Source organism: Parasteatoda tepidariorum, chromosome 8 (assembly GCF_043381705.1).
Source record: "Parasteatoda tepidariorum isolate YZ-2023 chromosome 8, CAS_Ptep_4.0, whole genome shotgun sequence".
NCBI classification, from domain to species: Eukaryota; Metazoa; Arthropoda; class Arachnida; order Araneae; family Theridiidae; genus Parasteatoda; species Parasteatoda tepidariorum.
This window is the reverse complement of record NC_092211.1, coordinates 81380107-81399398: the sequence shown is the minus strand read 5'-3', so window position 1 is coordinate 81399398 and position 19292 is coordinate 81380107. Positions and strand designations below refer to the sequence as shown.

At 24.8% G+C, this 19292-nt stretch overlaps 1 protein-coding gene across 1 annotated transcript in view; it reads right to left on the bottom strand.

The window, feature by feature from the left end:
* LOC107443556 (protein disulfide-isomerase A5) overlaps positions 1–19292 on the bottom strand; it is a 36300-nt gene that overhangs the window by 16377 nt on the left and 631 nt on the right. Inside the window, exons 2-13 of the mRNA XM_043043455.2 lie at positions 17755–17893; positions 15678–15768; positions 14237–14302; positions 14096–14141; positions 11457–11549; positions 11100–11160; positions 6853–6920; positions 6532–6623; positions 4921–4989; positions 3408–3544; positions 1381–1448; positions 535–629 (exon numbers count right to left, since the gene is read on the bottom strand). Of these exons, the coding sequence (XP_042899389.1) occupies positions 535–629; positions 1381–1448; positions 3408–3544; positions 4921–4989; positions 6532–6623; positions 6853–6920; positions 11100–11160; positions 11457–11549; positions 14096–14141; positions 14237–14302; positions 15678–15768; positions 17755–17893 (1025 nt within the window). The remainder of the gene's footprint in view (positions 1–534; positions 630–1380; positions 1449–3407; positions 3545–4920; positions 4990–6531; positions 6624–6852; positions 6921–11099; positions 11161–11456; positions 11550–14095; positions 14142–14236; positions 14303–15677; positions 15769–17754; positions 17894–19292) is intronic.

Sequence of the window (19292 nt, the reverse complement as noted above, 5' to 3'; positions counted from 1 at the left end):
CTCCCAATTTTGCCCATTTGCTTTACCGCCAGTGAGTTAAACATACAAAACTAATTGAAGAGGTTAGTCAAAGTGGCATGCTGAAACAGTGAACAATTTCGGATTTAAAAGCTCTCTCTCTGTATGTATATATATATATATAAGTCTAATTTCCTTAGGAGAATCTGTTTCGAAAAAAACCATTCAACTATTTTAATACTTTGTAAAGCTGATACTCTTAAATATACTAAAATGTCACTTGAGATCTTTTTCTAGCATGATCTTCAAGCATATACGATGTTAGGAAGATAAAACTCTAATTATAAATATTAATAACAAAACAAAAATAAATTTTACTGGAATAACTAAAGTCAGAATTTAAATTCTTCTTTAACAACAAAAGGATTCTTCCTGAATACAGCAAAGGTTCCTGAATACAGCTCATATCACACTGAAGCCTGAACATAATTTTGTTAAAATTGCAAATTAAATTTGTAATGAAACTAATACATACTTAAAATATTAAAATTGTAATGAGACTAATACATTACATACTTAAAATATTTAACTGTGGGATAGCCATTTATTTTAAATTTGTCAGCTACAGCTTTTTCTTTTGTAGCATCTACAGCAGCTAAAATGCCAGGAATCTGAAATAAAAAATCTAACTAAAACACAAATAGCCAAAGAGTAAAACCTAAACAGACTGTAAAGTTTTGAAAATCAATAAATTTAAAATTGACCTCAATTAAGCTATTTTTACAAAGTTTTAGATAGAATAAAAAAATTATTGTATTGCAAAAAAAGTTTTAAAGTAAAAACGGGAATTTTTTTTATTTTATCATGAAACATAAATGTGAAGTTACCCAAATATAGAATTATTTAAAGCCATTTTATAATAACTTTATAATGTAAATTTTGATTTTAAAAACAAATTATATGTTTATAAATAACTATTTATGATAATAATTATCCAACACTTTGTAATTTTTTAACTAGAAACTAGTTGTTAGAAAAAAAGTGGATAAACAGCAAAGGATTATAAATAGGTAAAGAAATCAAACTTAACAAAAAGAGTGGAAAAAAACTACTAAATAAAAATACTTCTAAACTCATGTATTATTTTCAAACCCTTATAGCAAGACTTGCTGTGCAGATTTCCATATATTACTACTTCAAGCTTGAAAACGAGTGTTATTTGAAATAATCAGTAATGATGATTAGATAAAATATAGACATTATTGGGACAAGTGTCAGAAACAGTTGTACTGCACAACACTTACTAAAGATAAAAATACTAAACAATGTAACAAACTAAGACAGGCTCAAAAACAAAAAGTATGGAGATAAAACATAATAAGCAAAATTATTATAAACAAGCTAAATTATAATATTACTTACATTTTTATCTTTCAAACTTGCAGCGGCATTCACATATTCCGGTTTCATTTTTTTGCAATGTCCACACCCTTAAATAATAATAAAATAAGAAAAAAGACCATGAAAAAAGTGAATCAAAATTGACGACTATGACGACCAAATGTCAATATAACAATCTAAATACCAAGAAATAAAATTTTTCTGAAAACTATATTCTTATGGGAGAAAAATAAATATACATGCATCAAAAAAAAAGAGTTGAATGCTATAGAAAGAAAAGCAGTCCATAAAAAATCCAGCTAGATTTTTTTAATATTTAAGCTAGATTTACGAAATTTTATGCAATTATTGCAAATAACAATTGAATTAATCGATAGAAATTGCAAGTTTTTGGCTTGACTTTCCGAAATAGTGCATTCAGAAATACTTGTTTTTTTAATAATTTGATCCCTCAAGCCTCGAAAAGCTTTAAACCGTATTGCAAAGTATAAGAAATTGCATGAACTAAACACTTTTAAAGTTACAAAATAGTCGTTAAAGTATTTCGTGAGAAATTTAAAAATATATCAAAAACTGAGTCTCTGCTATTATTGTCGAGTAGTGTATATACATATCCTTTACAGGATTACCATAGAGTGCATAGTATTTTAAAAGAATTTTTATCTCTCACATTCAGCAATAAGTATGCCATTCCATAATAATGTTTAAAAAAAATCACATTTTAAATGTTGAATGTTAGAAAAAAATAAGTAATTTTTTCATATTATAAAAGATAACATTGTATAAATCCTGTGAGCCTGGTAACAAATATTTGAGAAACTTTTTAAATAAATTTTAACCCATGAAATTTAAATGTTAGTAATAAATAGATAGATAGATATAAAAACAGATAACAATATAGATTTATAAATGCCAGCAATCAATATAATTATATAAACAGGGTGTTTCCTAAACACTACTTAAATGTACATTTTTAATCCTCATAACAAATGATGATAAAAGAAAATAGTCATGGGGGGGGGAGTGCAAATAAGTATTTAAGACAGGAAAACACAAGTATGCTATCAAATACTCACAAATCACAATTAAGAAAGGCAACCATAGAAAAAACAAAAACCTGTTTGATTATAAGTCAAAACTTGAATGCCTTTCCAATAATCACCTTTAATGTTTCTCCCACAATCAAACAAGTTCTTATTTATTTTTCTGTACACCTAATCCTTAGTAAATTGTTTTGTCATACTTCGATGGTCTTTTTGCTTTTTCCTTTCATTAATTTCAATTTGAGACACCTAATGTGAATACTTTGTTTTTATTTTTAATAAAGATTCTAAAAAATATATATTAAGTGATGCTTTATGGAATAAACTGCATTTATCAAATTTTATTTCAAGTGCTTAAAAAAAGGGGAATAAATATGGCAGCTTATGAGTTATTTTATTATTTTACAACTAAAAAAACTTTAAGGAAAGAAATAGCAAGAAAAATTTATGACTAAAAAAAAAATAATAAAGGTGAGAAAGGTCCCAAATTAATTTCAGATTTTGAGTTTTCAGACTTTTACAGTAAATTTGAACTAAATTCTAAACCATTGATAGTATTACATTAAAACAACAATGTAGTACTTGTTATGTACAGTAATATTTTACCAGAATAAAGTGATTTTTTAAATTAAGTCATAAAACTTTCTTTTAGTAGATTACTATGTCGAATTTTAAAATTTGATAAACAACATAATTTCTTTAAGCACAGTACATTAATTAAAAATGTGAACAATATTTTGCACAAAAGCCAGAAAAATTGTAAAAGCAGAAATTTTTGTAAAAAGTGAATTTTAAACAAGTTTATACCTTATTTTAAATAAATCTAAAAAATATTTTTGAAGTAGATAGATAGTTTAATTTCAACCTCATTGTTTACTTAAGGTTGCTGTAAATTTTGCTGTAAATGTGGGTTTTTATTTAATGGATAAAAACAAAGTTCATGAAACTCAACTCTTTTTGAGAGAAAAAAAAACTTCAAAATAAGCAGTTCAAAATCTTACATACATGGTGCATAAAACATGACCAATACTGATGATTCTGATTCTAATGTGGATGCAAATGTATCATCAGTCAGATGCTGGACATGACTTGGTGTATCAGCCCAAGATTCTTCTTTAGGCTTCTCTGGCTGATTTGCAGGACTGAAACATAAATTATACACTGAAAATCTATTATGATATGCTGTCATATAATATTTAACTACTTTAATGAATATTCATTTAATTTGATTATGAATTATATAAACATGAATAGACTATATAAGAATTAATTGTGTGTATGTTAAAAAATTTTAATGTAACTAGAAATAGCTTGTAGAAATAGAGCCAATGAATTTACTACTCAGAATTTCCTCTCTGCTAAACAATGGCAAATAAAAAATTTATATTACTAATTATAGCACACATAACTGCCTAAATTTTAAATTGAATTTACACACAAAATAAATTTATTTTTCATGTTTGAACAGCAATTTTAAATATAAAACTCTTTCCCTAAAATTTATAAATCTTTTGTAATTAATGAAATTTATAGCTTTCGTTGGAAGAGGTTAGAAACCAAACCTTTTAATAATAAATCTATAAAATTATGAATTACAAAAAAAAAAAAAAAAAAAAAAAAAAAAAAAAAAAAAAAAAAAANATTTATAAATTAAATAATTTTAAAGATATTTCAATGGGAGTTATAACTGTGTCAAACTATTTTAATTCAAAAATTTTAAATTAAAATGTGCTTTATGACTTTTCCAAAAGTGATTATTAAACAAAAGGTATACCTGCTCAAAAATGATTAATTCTAATATAGACCTGAATAATCTCTCTCTCCCTCTCTCTCTCTCTCTCTATATATATATATATATATATATTATTTTTTAAAGATGGTTAATGGAGGAAACTACTTTTCTGATAGAATGAACACATCAGGGAATCAGAAATGTATACTTATCAATGATTTGAAACTCAACAAAGTTAAATTTTAATATATTATATATTCATTTAATATATNCAAAATAATTTCATAGAATGAACACATTATTTGTTGCACAGAAAACCTAATATTTATAGCACATTTGCATTTACTGCATGAAAATCACATTAGGGAATCAGAAATGAATACTTATCAATGATTTGAAACTCAACAAAGTTAAATTTTAATATATTATATATTCATTTAATATATTCAATTAGATACATTAAAAACTTTTTACTAGACGTAAATTTTCTTTCAGGCTTTAGAAGCAACATATTACTAAAAAAACATCCAAATAAAAAAATAAGTAAATAAACTGAACTATAGTCATTACATTTTGTTCACACTGAAAATATGTACAAGTAAAAACAAATTTTTACTATTCATTGACAACTTGAACATTATCTATTGTCCACTACTACATTTTATATACTTTGACAGTATTTTATTTCAAGCCACATGAAAAATCACAAATATTAATTAATGTTATTTCAGAGTATACTTGCTTTTTTAAAAATTCTATAAAATTATGAATAATATAAAGTCTTACTTTTTCATGAAACCAACAATGCTTTCTTTATTGTTTTCCCCATCATATTTGTGTTTCAACTGCCCATCTCTAAAAATGACATAAAGATTGCAAATTAATGCAAATACATAATAAAGCAATCTTGGAAATCACCAACACAAATCATAATATTATAATTAAAAAAATGAAGAAAAAAAACTTATCTTTAAAATCTTGTAGGTAAGTTTGATCAACTATATATAAGCCCTGTTTTATCAATTCATGAGCTTAACTTATTTGAAGTATACTAAATAAGTTAACTCATACACAATCAAGTGATAAATGTGAAAGAAAGAAATTCATTTCCTAGTTTATTTAAAACTTTTTTTAGTAAGAAAAATATCTTTTTACAAAAATCAGAGATTAACTATTATTATTATTTTGGACAAAATAGATAATTTATGATAAAAGTTCATGAATGTATTTTTCAGAAATATTAGGGATAATTGGTTTATTTAGCATACATATGCATCTGGTTTAACTTTATCCACAAAAAAGCGCACGCTTCACAACGAAGCAAAGAAAATATCAGAGCAACATTTCTTTAAAAAATCAGGGCATTTTTTGGAACAGTATGCACACGCCATACTTTTAAAAAGGTGAAACAAGAAAATAATAAAAAAAGTATAAATTGCTCTACTTGAGTTATAATTAAGGTGAATTTCAGGGGGGGGGATTTTTAATTTTTGGATTACTTTGTTTAGAACATAAAGTTATAACAATTTCCAGTTTAATTTTATTAATGAAGCACTGAACAACTCTTAACAATTTGAGATCAAAATAATGAAAATTCTTATAATACTGTTGCGTTAAAATGATAGGTAAAAAGTAACAATGAGTCAAATTAAAATTTATAATCGAGTTTAAGTCTTCTTTAATCAAATAATTTCAACGCTGATTTTCAATAATCTTTCACCGAAATTGAATATCCCAGATATCATTCTTGTACAAAAGTACTTTATTCTACAATTAAAAAACTTATGCTTACAACTTATTTTGAAATAAGATAAAAGAGATTAATCACTAAGTGCAAAATTACAAAACTCCACCCTACAAGATTTATTATCTCATTTCCTGAAAATAATAAATGTGGTATTCCATAAATTCATCAACAGCAAAATTAATAATATTAAATTTTTAATTGAGTTATTCTTTCTAAAAAGTTTTAAATAGTGAATTCTGCAGGCAACATATACGCCTGAACCATGTATATAATTAGTGGATGGACCCAGGTTCGAACTATTGGTTTAGTGACTTTTAACTAGCATTATAATTTTTTTAAAGAAAAAAAAGGATAATATGTCATAAATTTAAACTTTTTTTTCTATTATTTGAATGGATTACTTCAAAATCTGTATTAATATTCTAAGAAACTGGGATGTTCTGAACACACAAAAATCAGGTGTAGCAAAAAGCTAAAAATTAAGAAAAAATACTTTTTTATCAGGAAAATCACAACTACAAACCTTGAAAGCTTTATTTTTATTAAATAGCATTATTCCACACATAATGTTTATATTGAAGTTAACTGAATAAAAACATTTTGTTCACAGACAAACTTTTAAAATGAAATAATATAAAATAAAAACTTACTCAAAATACAATAAAGTTGGAAATCCAGTTATATTAAAATGCTGTCTTATAACTGCATTTTCAGGTTTATTAACATCCATGGCAGCCATTACCTAAACATTAAAAATAAATTGTGTGCATGTTTATGTGCAATTTGTAAGCTTTAAGTGCATTTTCTTAAAAGAAAAATAATAAGTTGCTCAATAGCATTAAAATACTTATTGGACTAATTTTGTTTAAAATAAATTAATTTAAACAAACCTTATAACCTAGAATTAAATAAAAAATGCTCTAATAAAAATGAAAATTTATTAATTTTAATAAATATGAAAATTTACATACCGAGTGGCCTTTTAATTCAGTGGCAGCAGCTTCATATTCAGGTTTCATTCTTTTGCAAAATCCACACCCTAAATAACATGCAGCCAATAAATTTACATGGAAAAAAGAACTTAGCAGCATAAATTGAAAAAGTTAGAAAATATCATTTCAGATTTCAAAAGAAAGATTTATAAAACCTTTTATTGCGTAATGTGTATGCAGTTATGTAATGTATATTATATAACTTCAGATGAACATTATAAAAACGTTGAATATTATAAAATAGTTAAAATTTGAGATTTAGCAATGAAGCCACACAGAATAAAACCCAACCAAAATAATTTCATCATTATTAATTATTATTTAATTTACAAAAAATATAATATATTTTAAATACATATTATTTCATTTTAATTTATTCTTATTTAATTTACATGGAAAAAAATAAATGCTTAGCAGTTTAAATTTAGAAAAACTCATTTCATATTTCAAAAAGTATATTATATAACTTCATATAAACGTTAATTAGTAAAAGACATTCACAGACAGTTCCTACTGCTTTATCAGTCATAATATTTATGAGTTCTGTTAAAATATTTTAAGTATATCTGATCCCACTATCAGAAGAACTCCAAACATAAGGATTGCATGCTGGTAGTCACTTTGAGTGAGTAGAGATGTGAAGTTAGTCATGTAAGCTGAGAGGGCAACATTTCGGTGATTGTCGGACTTTGGAAAGGGTTTAATATTGTTTCAAAAACAGCAGATAACCTCAGACTTTTAATCAGAAAGCATTCACATAACGCTAGAGAGTGCTTCAGTAAAATTTCACGTGCAGCAGCACAAAAGCTGAGATTTAGCTATAATATCCACAGAATAAAACCAACCGAAATAATTTAAGATTAAAAATTATCAGACTTAAAGTACTAAATTGTCTCAGCTCAAAACTTAGGATAATATTTAAGTAAAATACTTTTTTATTGAAAAATACTCTACGTGATCAAATAGAATAAACCCAAACATTTAGTTTTTTTTTTTTTAACTAATAAATCAGACGCAAAATAAAAGTTTAATCCTTGCTTCTTAAACAAGAGCATAGATTGCACTTATTTTAATAAACAAAAAATGTTGAATGCCCAAAAAATAATAAAATGCTACACAAGAACAATGCAAAACACAATTATTTTAAATGATTTGAAGCACCAAAAAATTGAGGAGCAAGTTTCATAAATACCCTGGGGTTTATCAACAATATCAAAGATATTTTTTATTCGTTCTAAATTTTTATTAATGTTTATCATTTATTATCTCTTCGGAATATTCAATAACATTCTAATGGATTTTATTAAAGCCAATAGGAATAATATGACCCTAAAAACTTAAATGTCAATGTTGTTATTTTAGTAAAACAGTAATATATCCATACATATCCTGTTTAAAGCTTGCTATATGTAATGACTATAAATAGAATGAAATATTTCTAACAAGGTATTCATAAACCCCACTTATTTATACAAAATTTTATGGATTTTTCACATTAGCTGCATTATTCTGAATGTCTCCTGATTCACTTTTGTAAAAATTGTTAAAAATAACTAATAACTTTTTTTTAAAAAAATCAGCATTTTTTTTACTGGTATCAATCAAGTATACTAAATAAAAGACAAATTAAATTTTAATGCAAATTGTCACACAAATATTATTACTTGAATTATTAATCTGAAAAATTGATTTTTTGTTTACTTATAAGTATAAACAATAAAATATAGAGAAAAAATTTAAAACAAAGAAAAGGAAATATTTTATAACAAAAAAGGACAAACTAAAATTGTCACTGATTTTTGTCAATGTCATAAGAGAATAGGAAAAAATTAAATTAATGATAACAAAATGAAGGGTNGAATAAAAAAGTTTAATGTGTTACTTTCAATAGTTTTTGCACTAAGTGCACCAAATGGAAAATACAGAGAGACTGAAAAAAAAACCTTTGACAAGTATTGTTTAATATATTTTCATTAGGGATGCAATGAACAGTGATTTGGCAGAATTGCAGAATACCGAATAGTTGGCCAAAAAAATTGTCTGAAAACCAAATATTTGGTGGACGAATAGTAGTATTTTCCTTTCAAAAATCATTAATAGATATTAGTTTTTTATATATAAATAATATATATAATTTTAGATACAAAATTTTTATATATAAATTTTGAAAATTAATCGAAACTTAGCTATATTATTGGTGTATAAATAAATAAAAGCTAACTAATAGCTAAAAAAAAAAAACTTAAGTTGTCAAGTTGATAAAAAAAAACAGAGAAATAGCAAAAAATATTCTCTTAATTAAGACAATGCTTTTACAACTAGAAACCTGCGCAATGCAGAACAAAAAAAAAAAAAAAAAAATTTAAAAAAATATTTTTAAAAAAAATAGTTTCATTCTCCTTCTTCCTAATAAACACATATGAATAAAAAAAATTATATCCTATGTTTATACAACATTTAACATGTTTCACATACATTCCCTAATTTTTACCAGCTTCTTAAGGTAAAAGGAGAAACAGTTTCGGAAATAACATCCCTGGAAAAAGAGTAGCATTAACGAACTTTCGACATTGTGAATCAAATTTTAAATCAAAAATTTGAATTTTGAATCAAAAATCAAATATTTATCAACAAAATGTTAACATATAGTTGGTCCTTAAAAGAACCTTTTTTTAATTAAAATATGTTATAAAAGGTTAAAATGAAATTGAGAAAATTAGCAATGCAAAAATTTTAACGAATTGTTGACAAACATTGCTGTTAGCGATTGTAAGAAAATATATGATTGATTGGCCTTGCTGAGAAAAATAATTCACCAACTTCATTGAATAGGAGTACAAAAGCTTTTAGAAAGAGTGAAACATAAAATCTATTAAATTATGATCAACTAATTTGTGGAGAATTTTATGAAATTAAAAATACTAAAACATTTTTAATCATTTAGTCAAAAGAAAGAAAAAAAACTAAAAGCATTGAAACAAACTTGAACGATAAATGGATTCAACCCACGGATAAGAAGTGAAACAAATGCTACTTTTATAAACAGAAGCTAATATCTTAACTTTTTCTTCAACCTCCACCACAATCTTTGTCTTTCCTAAACTGCATAGTCTCCAAAAGGGGTTCTCCATTCATTTAGCAATTATGGGTTTTATGTGGCATTCTAGTTTAACACTGTTATAATGGAGTAAATTTTGATGCATGCAAAATATTGCTAAGTTGATATTTCAACTGTTTGGCAATAAATTTCGGTCCAAAGAAAGTGGGTATTCCGGATCATAAAATAATTTAAATTAAGAAAATCTATAAAAAAAAATTCCAGCTTTTCTTAAAATTCCTTGATTTTTCCAGGTTTTTATCTAAATTTCCCTGACTATTCCAGGTTTTTTCCAGTATAAAATAATTCCCTGATAATTCCAGGTTTTCAAGATTTTCCAGGTGGGTGGCCACCCTGTATTTGTAATGACCATAAATAGAATGAAATATTTCTAACAAGGTATTCATAAACCCCACTTATTTATACAAAATTTTATGGATTTTTCACATTAGCTGCATTATTCTGAATGTCTCCTGATTCACTTTTGTAAAAATTATTAAAAATAACTTTTTTTTTAAAAATCAGCATTTTTTTTACTGGTATCAATCAAGTATACTATTTAAAAGACAAATTAAATTTTAATGCAAATTGTCACACAAATATTATTACTAGAATTATTAATCTGAAAAATTGATTTTTTGTTTACTTATAAGTTAAACAATAAAATATAGAGAAAAAATTTAAAACAAAGAAAAGGAAATCTTTTACTGTCACTGATTTTTGTCAATGTCATAAGAGAATAGGAAAAAATTAAATTAATGATAACAAAATGAAGGGTGCAAAGGAATCCATTATTATGAATTAAATATTAGAGCAGGAAATGAGGAAATATTTAAAACAAATACATTACTCATTCTAGTCATAATAGAAAACTAAGGACTAAATGTATAATTTAATTTTAAATACTTTACAAAAGTATCAATTTAAAAAACAGCTTAAAATTATTCATATACTTAAAAGTACTACTTTAAGTTTATATAAAAACGCATTTATTGAGTTGTACTGCAAAATAAATTCTCACGCTTTAAAAAATCAGCATTATTAGACATTACCGAAAGCAGTCGAAACATTTATAGAAAAATCATGCTAGTAATCCCAAAAATATTTTAATGATTAAAAAATAACTTACATGGTGCATAGAACATCACCATAATGGGTTGTTTTTCTTTTTGTAGAAGTTTTCCCAAAGTCTATCATGTTGGAAAGAAGAAAAAAATTTACTACTATAATTAAAACAATTATCAATCTCATAGAATTCAAAATCCTTAAAAAATAAAAATAAACATCATAATTTTCAGGAAAACCATTTTCATTTCAGTATATAGTAGATTTTAATGCTAAAATTTGACACTAGAAAATTGCCTCAAAATTTGAAAATAAAATACAGATGCATACCTTGACAGGTCTTTAAGCTACCTTACTAATTTAAACTTTGAAAAAAATACAAACATTTACAATATAGTAATTAATGGTACAATGAACTCACATTAGCATCGGGGATATGAAGTACATCTTTTCCTCTTTCGTCTTCTTCCCATGGTAAATCCCCAGTAGGATCTTTCAAAAAATTGACTATAGACTAAATAAATTAAAACATTAAAATTAAAGCATGATTCTTATGCACTAAAAGAGTTATCTATAATGACCACCCAAATATTTTCAGGTTTTACTAAAAATATCCCTACTAAGTTTTTCAATTGAAAAAAAAAATTTAAAAAGGGTAACTGAGCTAATAACCATTAACAGCCACGCTCATATCAAAAAGTATCTGCAGGGTTGCCACAAAAACATAAACAAAATAGCTACTTCTAGTAGCCTATAGCATGAAAATAGTCGCCTAAAATTATGAATATAGTTGCCTAAATAAGAACAAAAAATTTTCAATAATATGACTAAAATTTTATAATACAAATATCTAAATTTAAATTAAAGTTGTAAAAATATCTAAAATTATATAATACGACTAAATAAAAAAGACTTCATTGTAATATATCATGATCCATTTAGTCAAGTTGAGAGCCAGTATGAAAATTTTTAAATAAACATTAGTGTTCTAGCACTAAAGTTTTATATAAAAAAATTAGTATATTTGCAGAACATTAAATACTTTTCAATACTAGAATTAATTCAGAAAATAATGTTTCGTTAAAAAAAACATACTCTTTCCATTAATTTTCCCTTTTATCAATAATTTAATTAGCAAATTATATATATATATATTCAAAACTGATTACTAAAATTTGAAATTCATGAATTTATTTTCTTATTTCATTATTTATCGTATTAAAAAATGGATTTTTTAAAATCATGCAGAATTTTGTAGCAATAACTGTTGAAAAGACCATTGAGAAACAAAATAGATTCACAATGGAATCTGTGCAAATTGAGAGCATTAAAAAGTGATGACTCAAATTTGCAATTCAATATCTTTTAATTTTTTTTAGCAAAAAAAAAAATCATTATGTTCAGAAGCTACCGCGAACCGCAGGTTGTCAACCCAATTTATGCCTAAAAAAAAACATTGCTGGAGCATAGAAAAGTTTCCCAATAGTCTCCTTTTCCTGAAAATAGTTGCTTTTTCAAAAAAAAGTTGCCATTGTTGCCTCAGGTCAAAAATAGTTGCAAATAGTAGCATTTTAGTCACCTGTGGTGGTAAACCTGTATCTGTTTATCTCAAAATTATAAAGACAAATAAACTCGTTAATTCATTGTAAATTTGAATAATAACATGAAAATAGGAGAACATTCAGGTATTTTAAACTTACAAGTACCATATAAATATACACAGATAATAACCCCTGCGGTAGAATTTTTAGAGCTTTCTGCAACTATTCTCCTTAACATTAATTCCTTTCCGAACAACATTTTTAATAGTAGCAGATATATAAGCAACTAGTTTAAAGTAATAAAAGCGCTTTATGATTACAAAAAAGAAGAAGCTTAAGTGTATAGAATAAAACTGTGCACATATTTTTTTATTTGCAACTGTAAGTTCTTTTTTAATCTACATATAAAAGAATACATATCCCATTATGATGGGCAATATTCTCCCGTTTTGATGGGGAAAAGAAATACACTAGTTATTTCCTTTCTGAATTCTATATATCATCATCATATTAATAAAAAAATTTAAATGTGCTGAAGTCCATGGAAGTAACTACCGAAAAAAGATAGATGACAAAATCATGCGAATCAGACTCTTCAAAAAGGAGTTACTCAAATGCGTGCTTTGTTTAGAGAGTCCCTTATTGCAATAAATAATATTGTATCAAAAATATATTATTTGAAGAACTTCGTGGAAATCAATAGCAATACAGCGAACAAAAATGATCGGAAAAGCGATAGAATCATTGAATCAAAAAGTAAATACTTTAATGTGCAATTTAAATTTCTCATATTGTATGAAATATATTGGGAATATATATATAAGCTATGTCTAAAATTTAACAGGATCTTTAAAAACCATGTATAATATGAAAAAATTAATTAATATGAAAATGTAAAAAATATTACATAAATCTAAGATGGATTCGGCATGAGCTGTGAGCAATAAAGTGAAGACTCAAATGCGTGATTTAAAATGTTTCGCCTGCTAATGACATATTAAAAATATCGAATAGATTTTATTTCAACCAAATAAATAAAGGAAGACAAATATTCCCGCAATGATTTATTAATTCTTTAGCAACAAATTTGAATTTGTAACGAAATTCCATCCCACAGACAGATTTTATCAAAATATAAAATAACATGCTCCAAAAAACATTTCTAGAGCAAACTATTTTATTTTATTTTTGCAATTTTGGAGCCAGTCATTACAGAATTGTTTTCTTCTCAAGGGAAAATAATTTTTATTCGCAGAGGAGCGTTTCTTCCCCCTCTGACACACAAGAAAGACCTCTTTGAGATTAATTCTGCGAAAAAAAAATTTCAAAACATTCTGCAGATAAAAAAACCTAACTTTTTTGTTTCGCAAATCTTTCTACAAGAGCTTGTAATGTTCAGAAACAATTGTGCCGCAATTCTGCCAAGCAGATAATAACAAAACCAATAATTATTAATATTAAACAAATGGTTACATTTTTACTTAAAAGCTCACATATATTTTTGTTCTAAACTTCATACCTGTACAGTGTATTTCCTATCGTAATCTTTGTGAAACTCTCCATCTCTAAAAATAACAATTATGAAAAAAAATCAGAAATTAAACATTAATATATAAAGAAATAATATAACATAATAAGAAATTAAAATATATTTACTTACTTGTAATGCTTAAGTACATGAGGTTCAGGTGCAACTTTCAATTTTTTACACAGCTTCTTGGCTTCCCTAAAAATAGATAATTAACAAATAAAAAAGTATTTTCTATTAACACACTTAAAGTAAAATAATGCACAAATTTGAACCCACTAATGAAATAAAATTAAATTAAAGGAATTGATCATTTAAGAATTAGATCTAAACAAGATTGCAGAGATTTAAATCATCTTAAATCACTGCAATCAATGATAATGGTTTTGGCTGAATAAAATTACTTATTTAGATGGAGGAAAAAGGCAAATTAAGTTTAAAAAGCGCAGCATTAAAACATAGGTTTAAGAAGATAAGGAATTGTTAACATGAATATTTTATTGCTAGAATATACAAAGTTTGAGAATGGATTGAAACAATTTAGACAATTTCTGAATAACCAACAAAGCTAATACTTAAATTAAGATTAAAACTATTTTAATTCAGAAAGAAATTATAAACTAATACAAAGATATTAAAATGTAGAGAGCAAATTTTAATTTGAACTAGTTCCTTTAGTTATTCATTTTATTAATAAAGTCATTAGAAATAGACTAAATATTAAAATTAACATTTTTAGTAGTGTAAATTTAGATCAAAATTATCTCAGAAAAAGGGTAAAGTTTTTTATGTTTTTTATTTCAAACAACTTAAGTATTTTCCTCAATGTAATATTCAATTGCATTTTACAAGCATATGATTCTTTGTTTTTAACTAGCTAATATTTCTAATTATTCATTTTTTAAAATTAAAATCTAGTTTATCTCTTTACAGATCTTTAAAACAATGCTAGATGCTGAAAAAATGCTTAAAATACATTTTCAATTGTAAAATAAATTAGGAGAAGGAAATACATAAATACTAGTGTTTCTAATGAGGTCAGTACACAATGTTTACTGTTAAATGAACTATTCAAGAAATTTATATACCTCTGTTAAAAGAAAGAAAGAGTGGTTTCAATTCTCCTGTCTTTAATAAAAATTTCTGCTCTGTTTAATATATATATTTCTTTTTTTAGATATAGAAATTTACAAATTTAAGACTTTTGTTTACTTTTGGCACAAATGACCCTCTTGAAATAATCAATATCAAATTAGCAGCAACCCTAAACTACACATGTTTAAAATAAAAGCTGCATGCCAAGTTTTAAACAATGTTCACCGATAAATCAATTACTTTAATACAATTAAATAAAACACAAAACCAACCTTGAACTTTGTTCCTCTTTATCACTATCGATTATTACAGGCGAAATTTTAAAAAAAAAGTGCAAAAGAAAATCATACAAAAATTGGTATGGAGAAAATTATATAGACACAGAAAAAACAAAACCTTTTGATAGCTAAATATTCAAACTAAAGTTCACCACCTTGAAAATTAAAATGTTAAAATATATATAATTCAAATGTCATACCCAGAGCAATCGACAGATGCTAAAGTCGCTTGACCTTTAATTTCGTCAGCAGCCTTGGAAAATATGTTTATAAGCTCATTACTTTGCCTGGCTATAAAGTAAAAGAAACAAACATATAATATACAAAATATTAAGAGTTATAAGCATCCTGTACGATCAAACATTTTGCATTTATACTTCTTGCACTATTATTACGCCCGCTGCACAAGCTATTACTTCCCTATGTCACTCAATTTTGAAAAATATTTTAAGGAAAAATCTTTCTTAATCTATTAAATATTTTGAGAATCTTTAATGTTAAAAGGTTTAAACTAAAATAGTTATGTGATATATAGTATAAAGCATGACATTAGCTATAAAAAAATCAGTTAATTGGCAAACATTTCAAAGATCAATATAACTGAGCTTGGCAGTATGACAGGGTTCATACTCAAATAGAAGAATAACATTATGTACATTACTTTTCCTGAAATAACTTTCAAATATAATAGACAACTTATTCAAAAGAAAATTTAATTTAAAGTAAATTCAACATGCATTGCAATGTCACTGATTTAAATGAAAAGAACTCAAACTAGCTATTTAAAGAATCTGATTTTCTAAAAAATTAAATTATCATTTTAAAACATTTATGCAAAAAATAAAATGATTAAAACGATTTGTTATACTTAGATTTTCAGTGTGAACAAAAAATATAATTTTTCACAAGTTAAAAAAAAAGAGGCATTTAAACAAATAAATATAGCATTTTGAAATAGTGAAAAAGGAGGATTATTTATTTAAAATATATCATAAACTGAATAATTAAAAAAAAATTTAATCACTGAATTTTTAATAAGAACTGTTCTTTATTTAAAAATATATATATATAAATTTAATTATTTGAAATTACAAGTTTAATGCTATAAGATTTGTAACTGCACATGCTTAAAATATCAGTCGATTCAAGGGTCCCTAAATTTGTAATTTATTAAAATCTGGATAAAATGATTAGATCTTCATTAAATTTTCATCCTGAGGGTATTAAAATTCTTGAAAATAGCAAATCCAGTAAGGGCAAGTAAGAAGCCTTTAGTTTGCATAATTAGTGGAAGATCCCTCAGATCAAACTTTGCTAATTAAGAATTTTAATTATATTTCACATTTCCTTAATTAAAAATGAAAACTAAAATCATATAGTGATGATGCTAAAATTACATCTTTCATCACCATTAATTTGAACCATATATGAAACGGTTTAAACTATGAAATTTTAATTTTGTTACTAATGACACAGTTTAGAAATTAACGAAAATTGAGTTAGCTACTATATTCAAAAGAATTAAACCATAATTTTTTTTTAAATTTAATTATCCTAATTAAATTTAATTAGAATGTTTTATACAGCATTTAGAAAAAAAATTTCAGGTAAATTATATAAGCTTCCTTAATGGTAATAACTCAGAAAGTTGAAACTACATTGATATAGCAGATGAAAGCATAGCAAAGTATAGTTTAATTTTTTAATTAGCACAAATATTTTTATTTAACTTGAATGTAAAAATTTTTCTTTTCAGCTACATAATCAAAAAAAAAAAATTTTAATTAAAACAAAATCAAATTAACAAGTCAGCCAAATAAAATAAGAAATGTCACTTTAAAATCATTTACAATTTTATGAGATGTTTGTACCAGAAATAGCAATTTCTCAAAAAAAAAATTGGAACGTAAGCATTAATTAATGGGGCGAAAGAAAAAAAAATGAAATATATAAAAAAAACTGGACAGTTAAATCTTAAAGAACACTAAAATGAGATAATTTTAATTTAATATTTCTCTTTTCTTAAAAAGATTACTTAAAAATAAAGAATCAAACTATACATTCTACACACAGGCAATTTAAAAAAAAAAAAAGGTTTAGATCAACATTAAAAATAAAAGTGAAGGCATACAAGGTTCAAACAACAATTCATAAAACAAGTTCTTTTTTTTTAATAAATAGAAATAGCAAAATACAAAAAAGTATTTCTTATAATCATGTATAAAAACAAAATAATCATTAAAAAACCATTGACATGAAAAAACAACAAAATCATACCATTTTTTGTAAACAAAATAAGAACATTATTTTTAGTGCGACAAAGTTTCTTTAATTCTTTTGCATCAATAATATCTTCTACTAAGCTCCTGGAATTAGCTTTTTTGCTGACAGCCAAATGACAAAAGACAACAATAAACTGCAATATTAGAAATACATTAATTAAATTATGCTTAAAAAGAATGAAATTTCTACAGGTTAAGCAGCTAACTATTAATAAACAATTCAAGATGTTCACAACTAGTAGTTAAGTACTTATTAAAGAATATTCATTTATTTAAGAACGAAACATTCCAATTCAATGTCATACACATATAACCAATAAATTTATTTATCGTTATGTTTCGAATTTACTAGGCAAAATTTTTATTCTTTATAAACGTCAACAGGGAGCTATTTTGCTTAGGTTCAGACTTGAATGCATCTATAAATATAGTACATAAAAAAGAAAATTTAAAAAGCAAAATGACTTGCTTTTAAAAATTATACATAAAAAAAATTTAATTCATTTTCTAAGATTTTTTAAAATTATTGATAATGTTGCAATTTTAATGCAAGCATTATAAAATGCATTAAAAAACTATAGGCAAATAATAAAAGCCTGTGAGCAACATTAAAAAAAATTTTGTGCTCTCATACATGCCTGCATAGAAATATCATTGTTTATAAATACATTCAAAATTGATTTTAAAAAATTTACACAGGGTTACCACCTAATTTCAGAAAAAAATTCCTTGACTTTTCCAGGCATTTCAAGAAAATTTTAAATGTATATCCAGACCATATTTAATGCAATTTTTACAATTACAACCATACAATTTTTCATCAGAAAACTTTGATTTTTTTTATATGTAATGACAAATATTAGATTTTGTGAGCAAAAAAATATAATTGAATGAGGATGGTAACATGGAGACGTTTCACTAAAATGTGGAATTTTTATAATAAATAATTGTAATAGATGTTAGACTTATTTAAATCAAATCTCAGTAAGTGATTACTGTTACTAACCATTTTAAGACTGGTTATTTTCCAGGCATGATGTGAGAATTTTAAAGGTTTTTAAAAAAACTGCAATGATCCCTGACTACTCCCTTCTTTTCACAGTCAAAATAAAATTCCCTGACAATTCCAGGTTTTCCCTGTTCTCTTTAAGCAGTGTTACAAGAGTTGAAATACAAAACAAATGGGGAAAAAATTATAATGACAACCCCATTATAAGGACTGTATAAATATTTAGAACAAAGCTTTAGTAAGAAGTATCCTATAATATAATTTTTGTCAACGAATGATTATCTAATAAGCATGCAAGCACAAATTAAATTCCTTATTCATCTAAGAAATCAGAAGAATATCCTCCTACATTTAATTCAAGGCAGTTGAATACAAATGCATTTAACATAATAAAATTTTTAATATTGATCTGTTAACTCTTTACACTTATTTCAAAAGCACACAAAATAAAAAAAATATGCAAATAATGTACCCTCATTAAATATACTAAATTTGAAGAATTTTATAAATCAAGCAAAAATTTA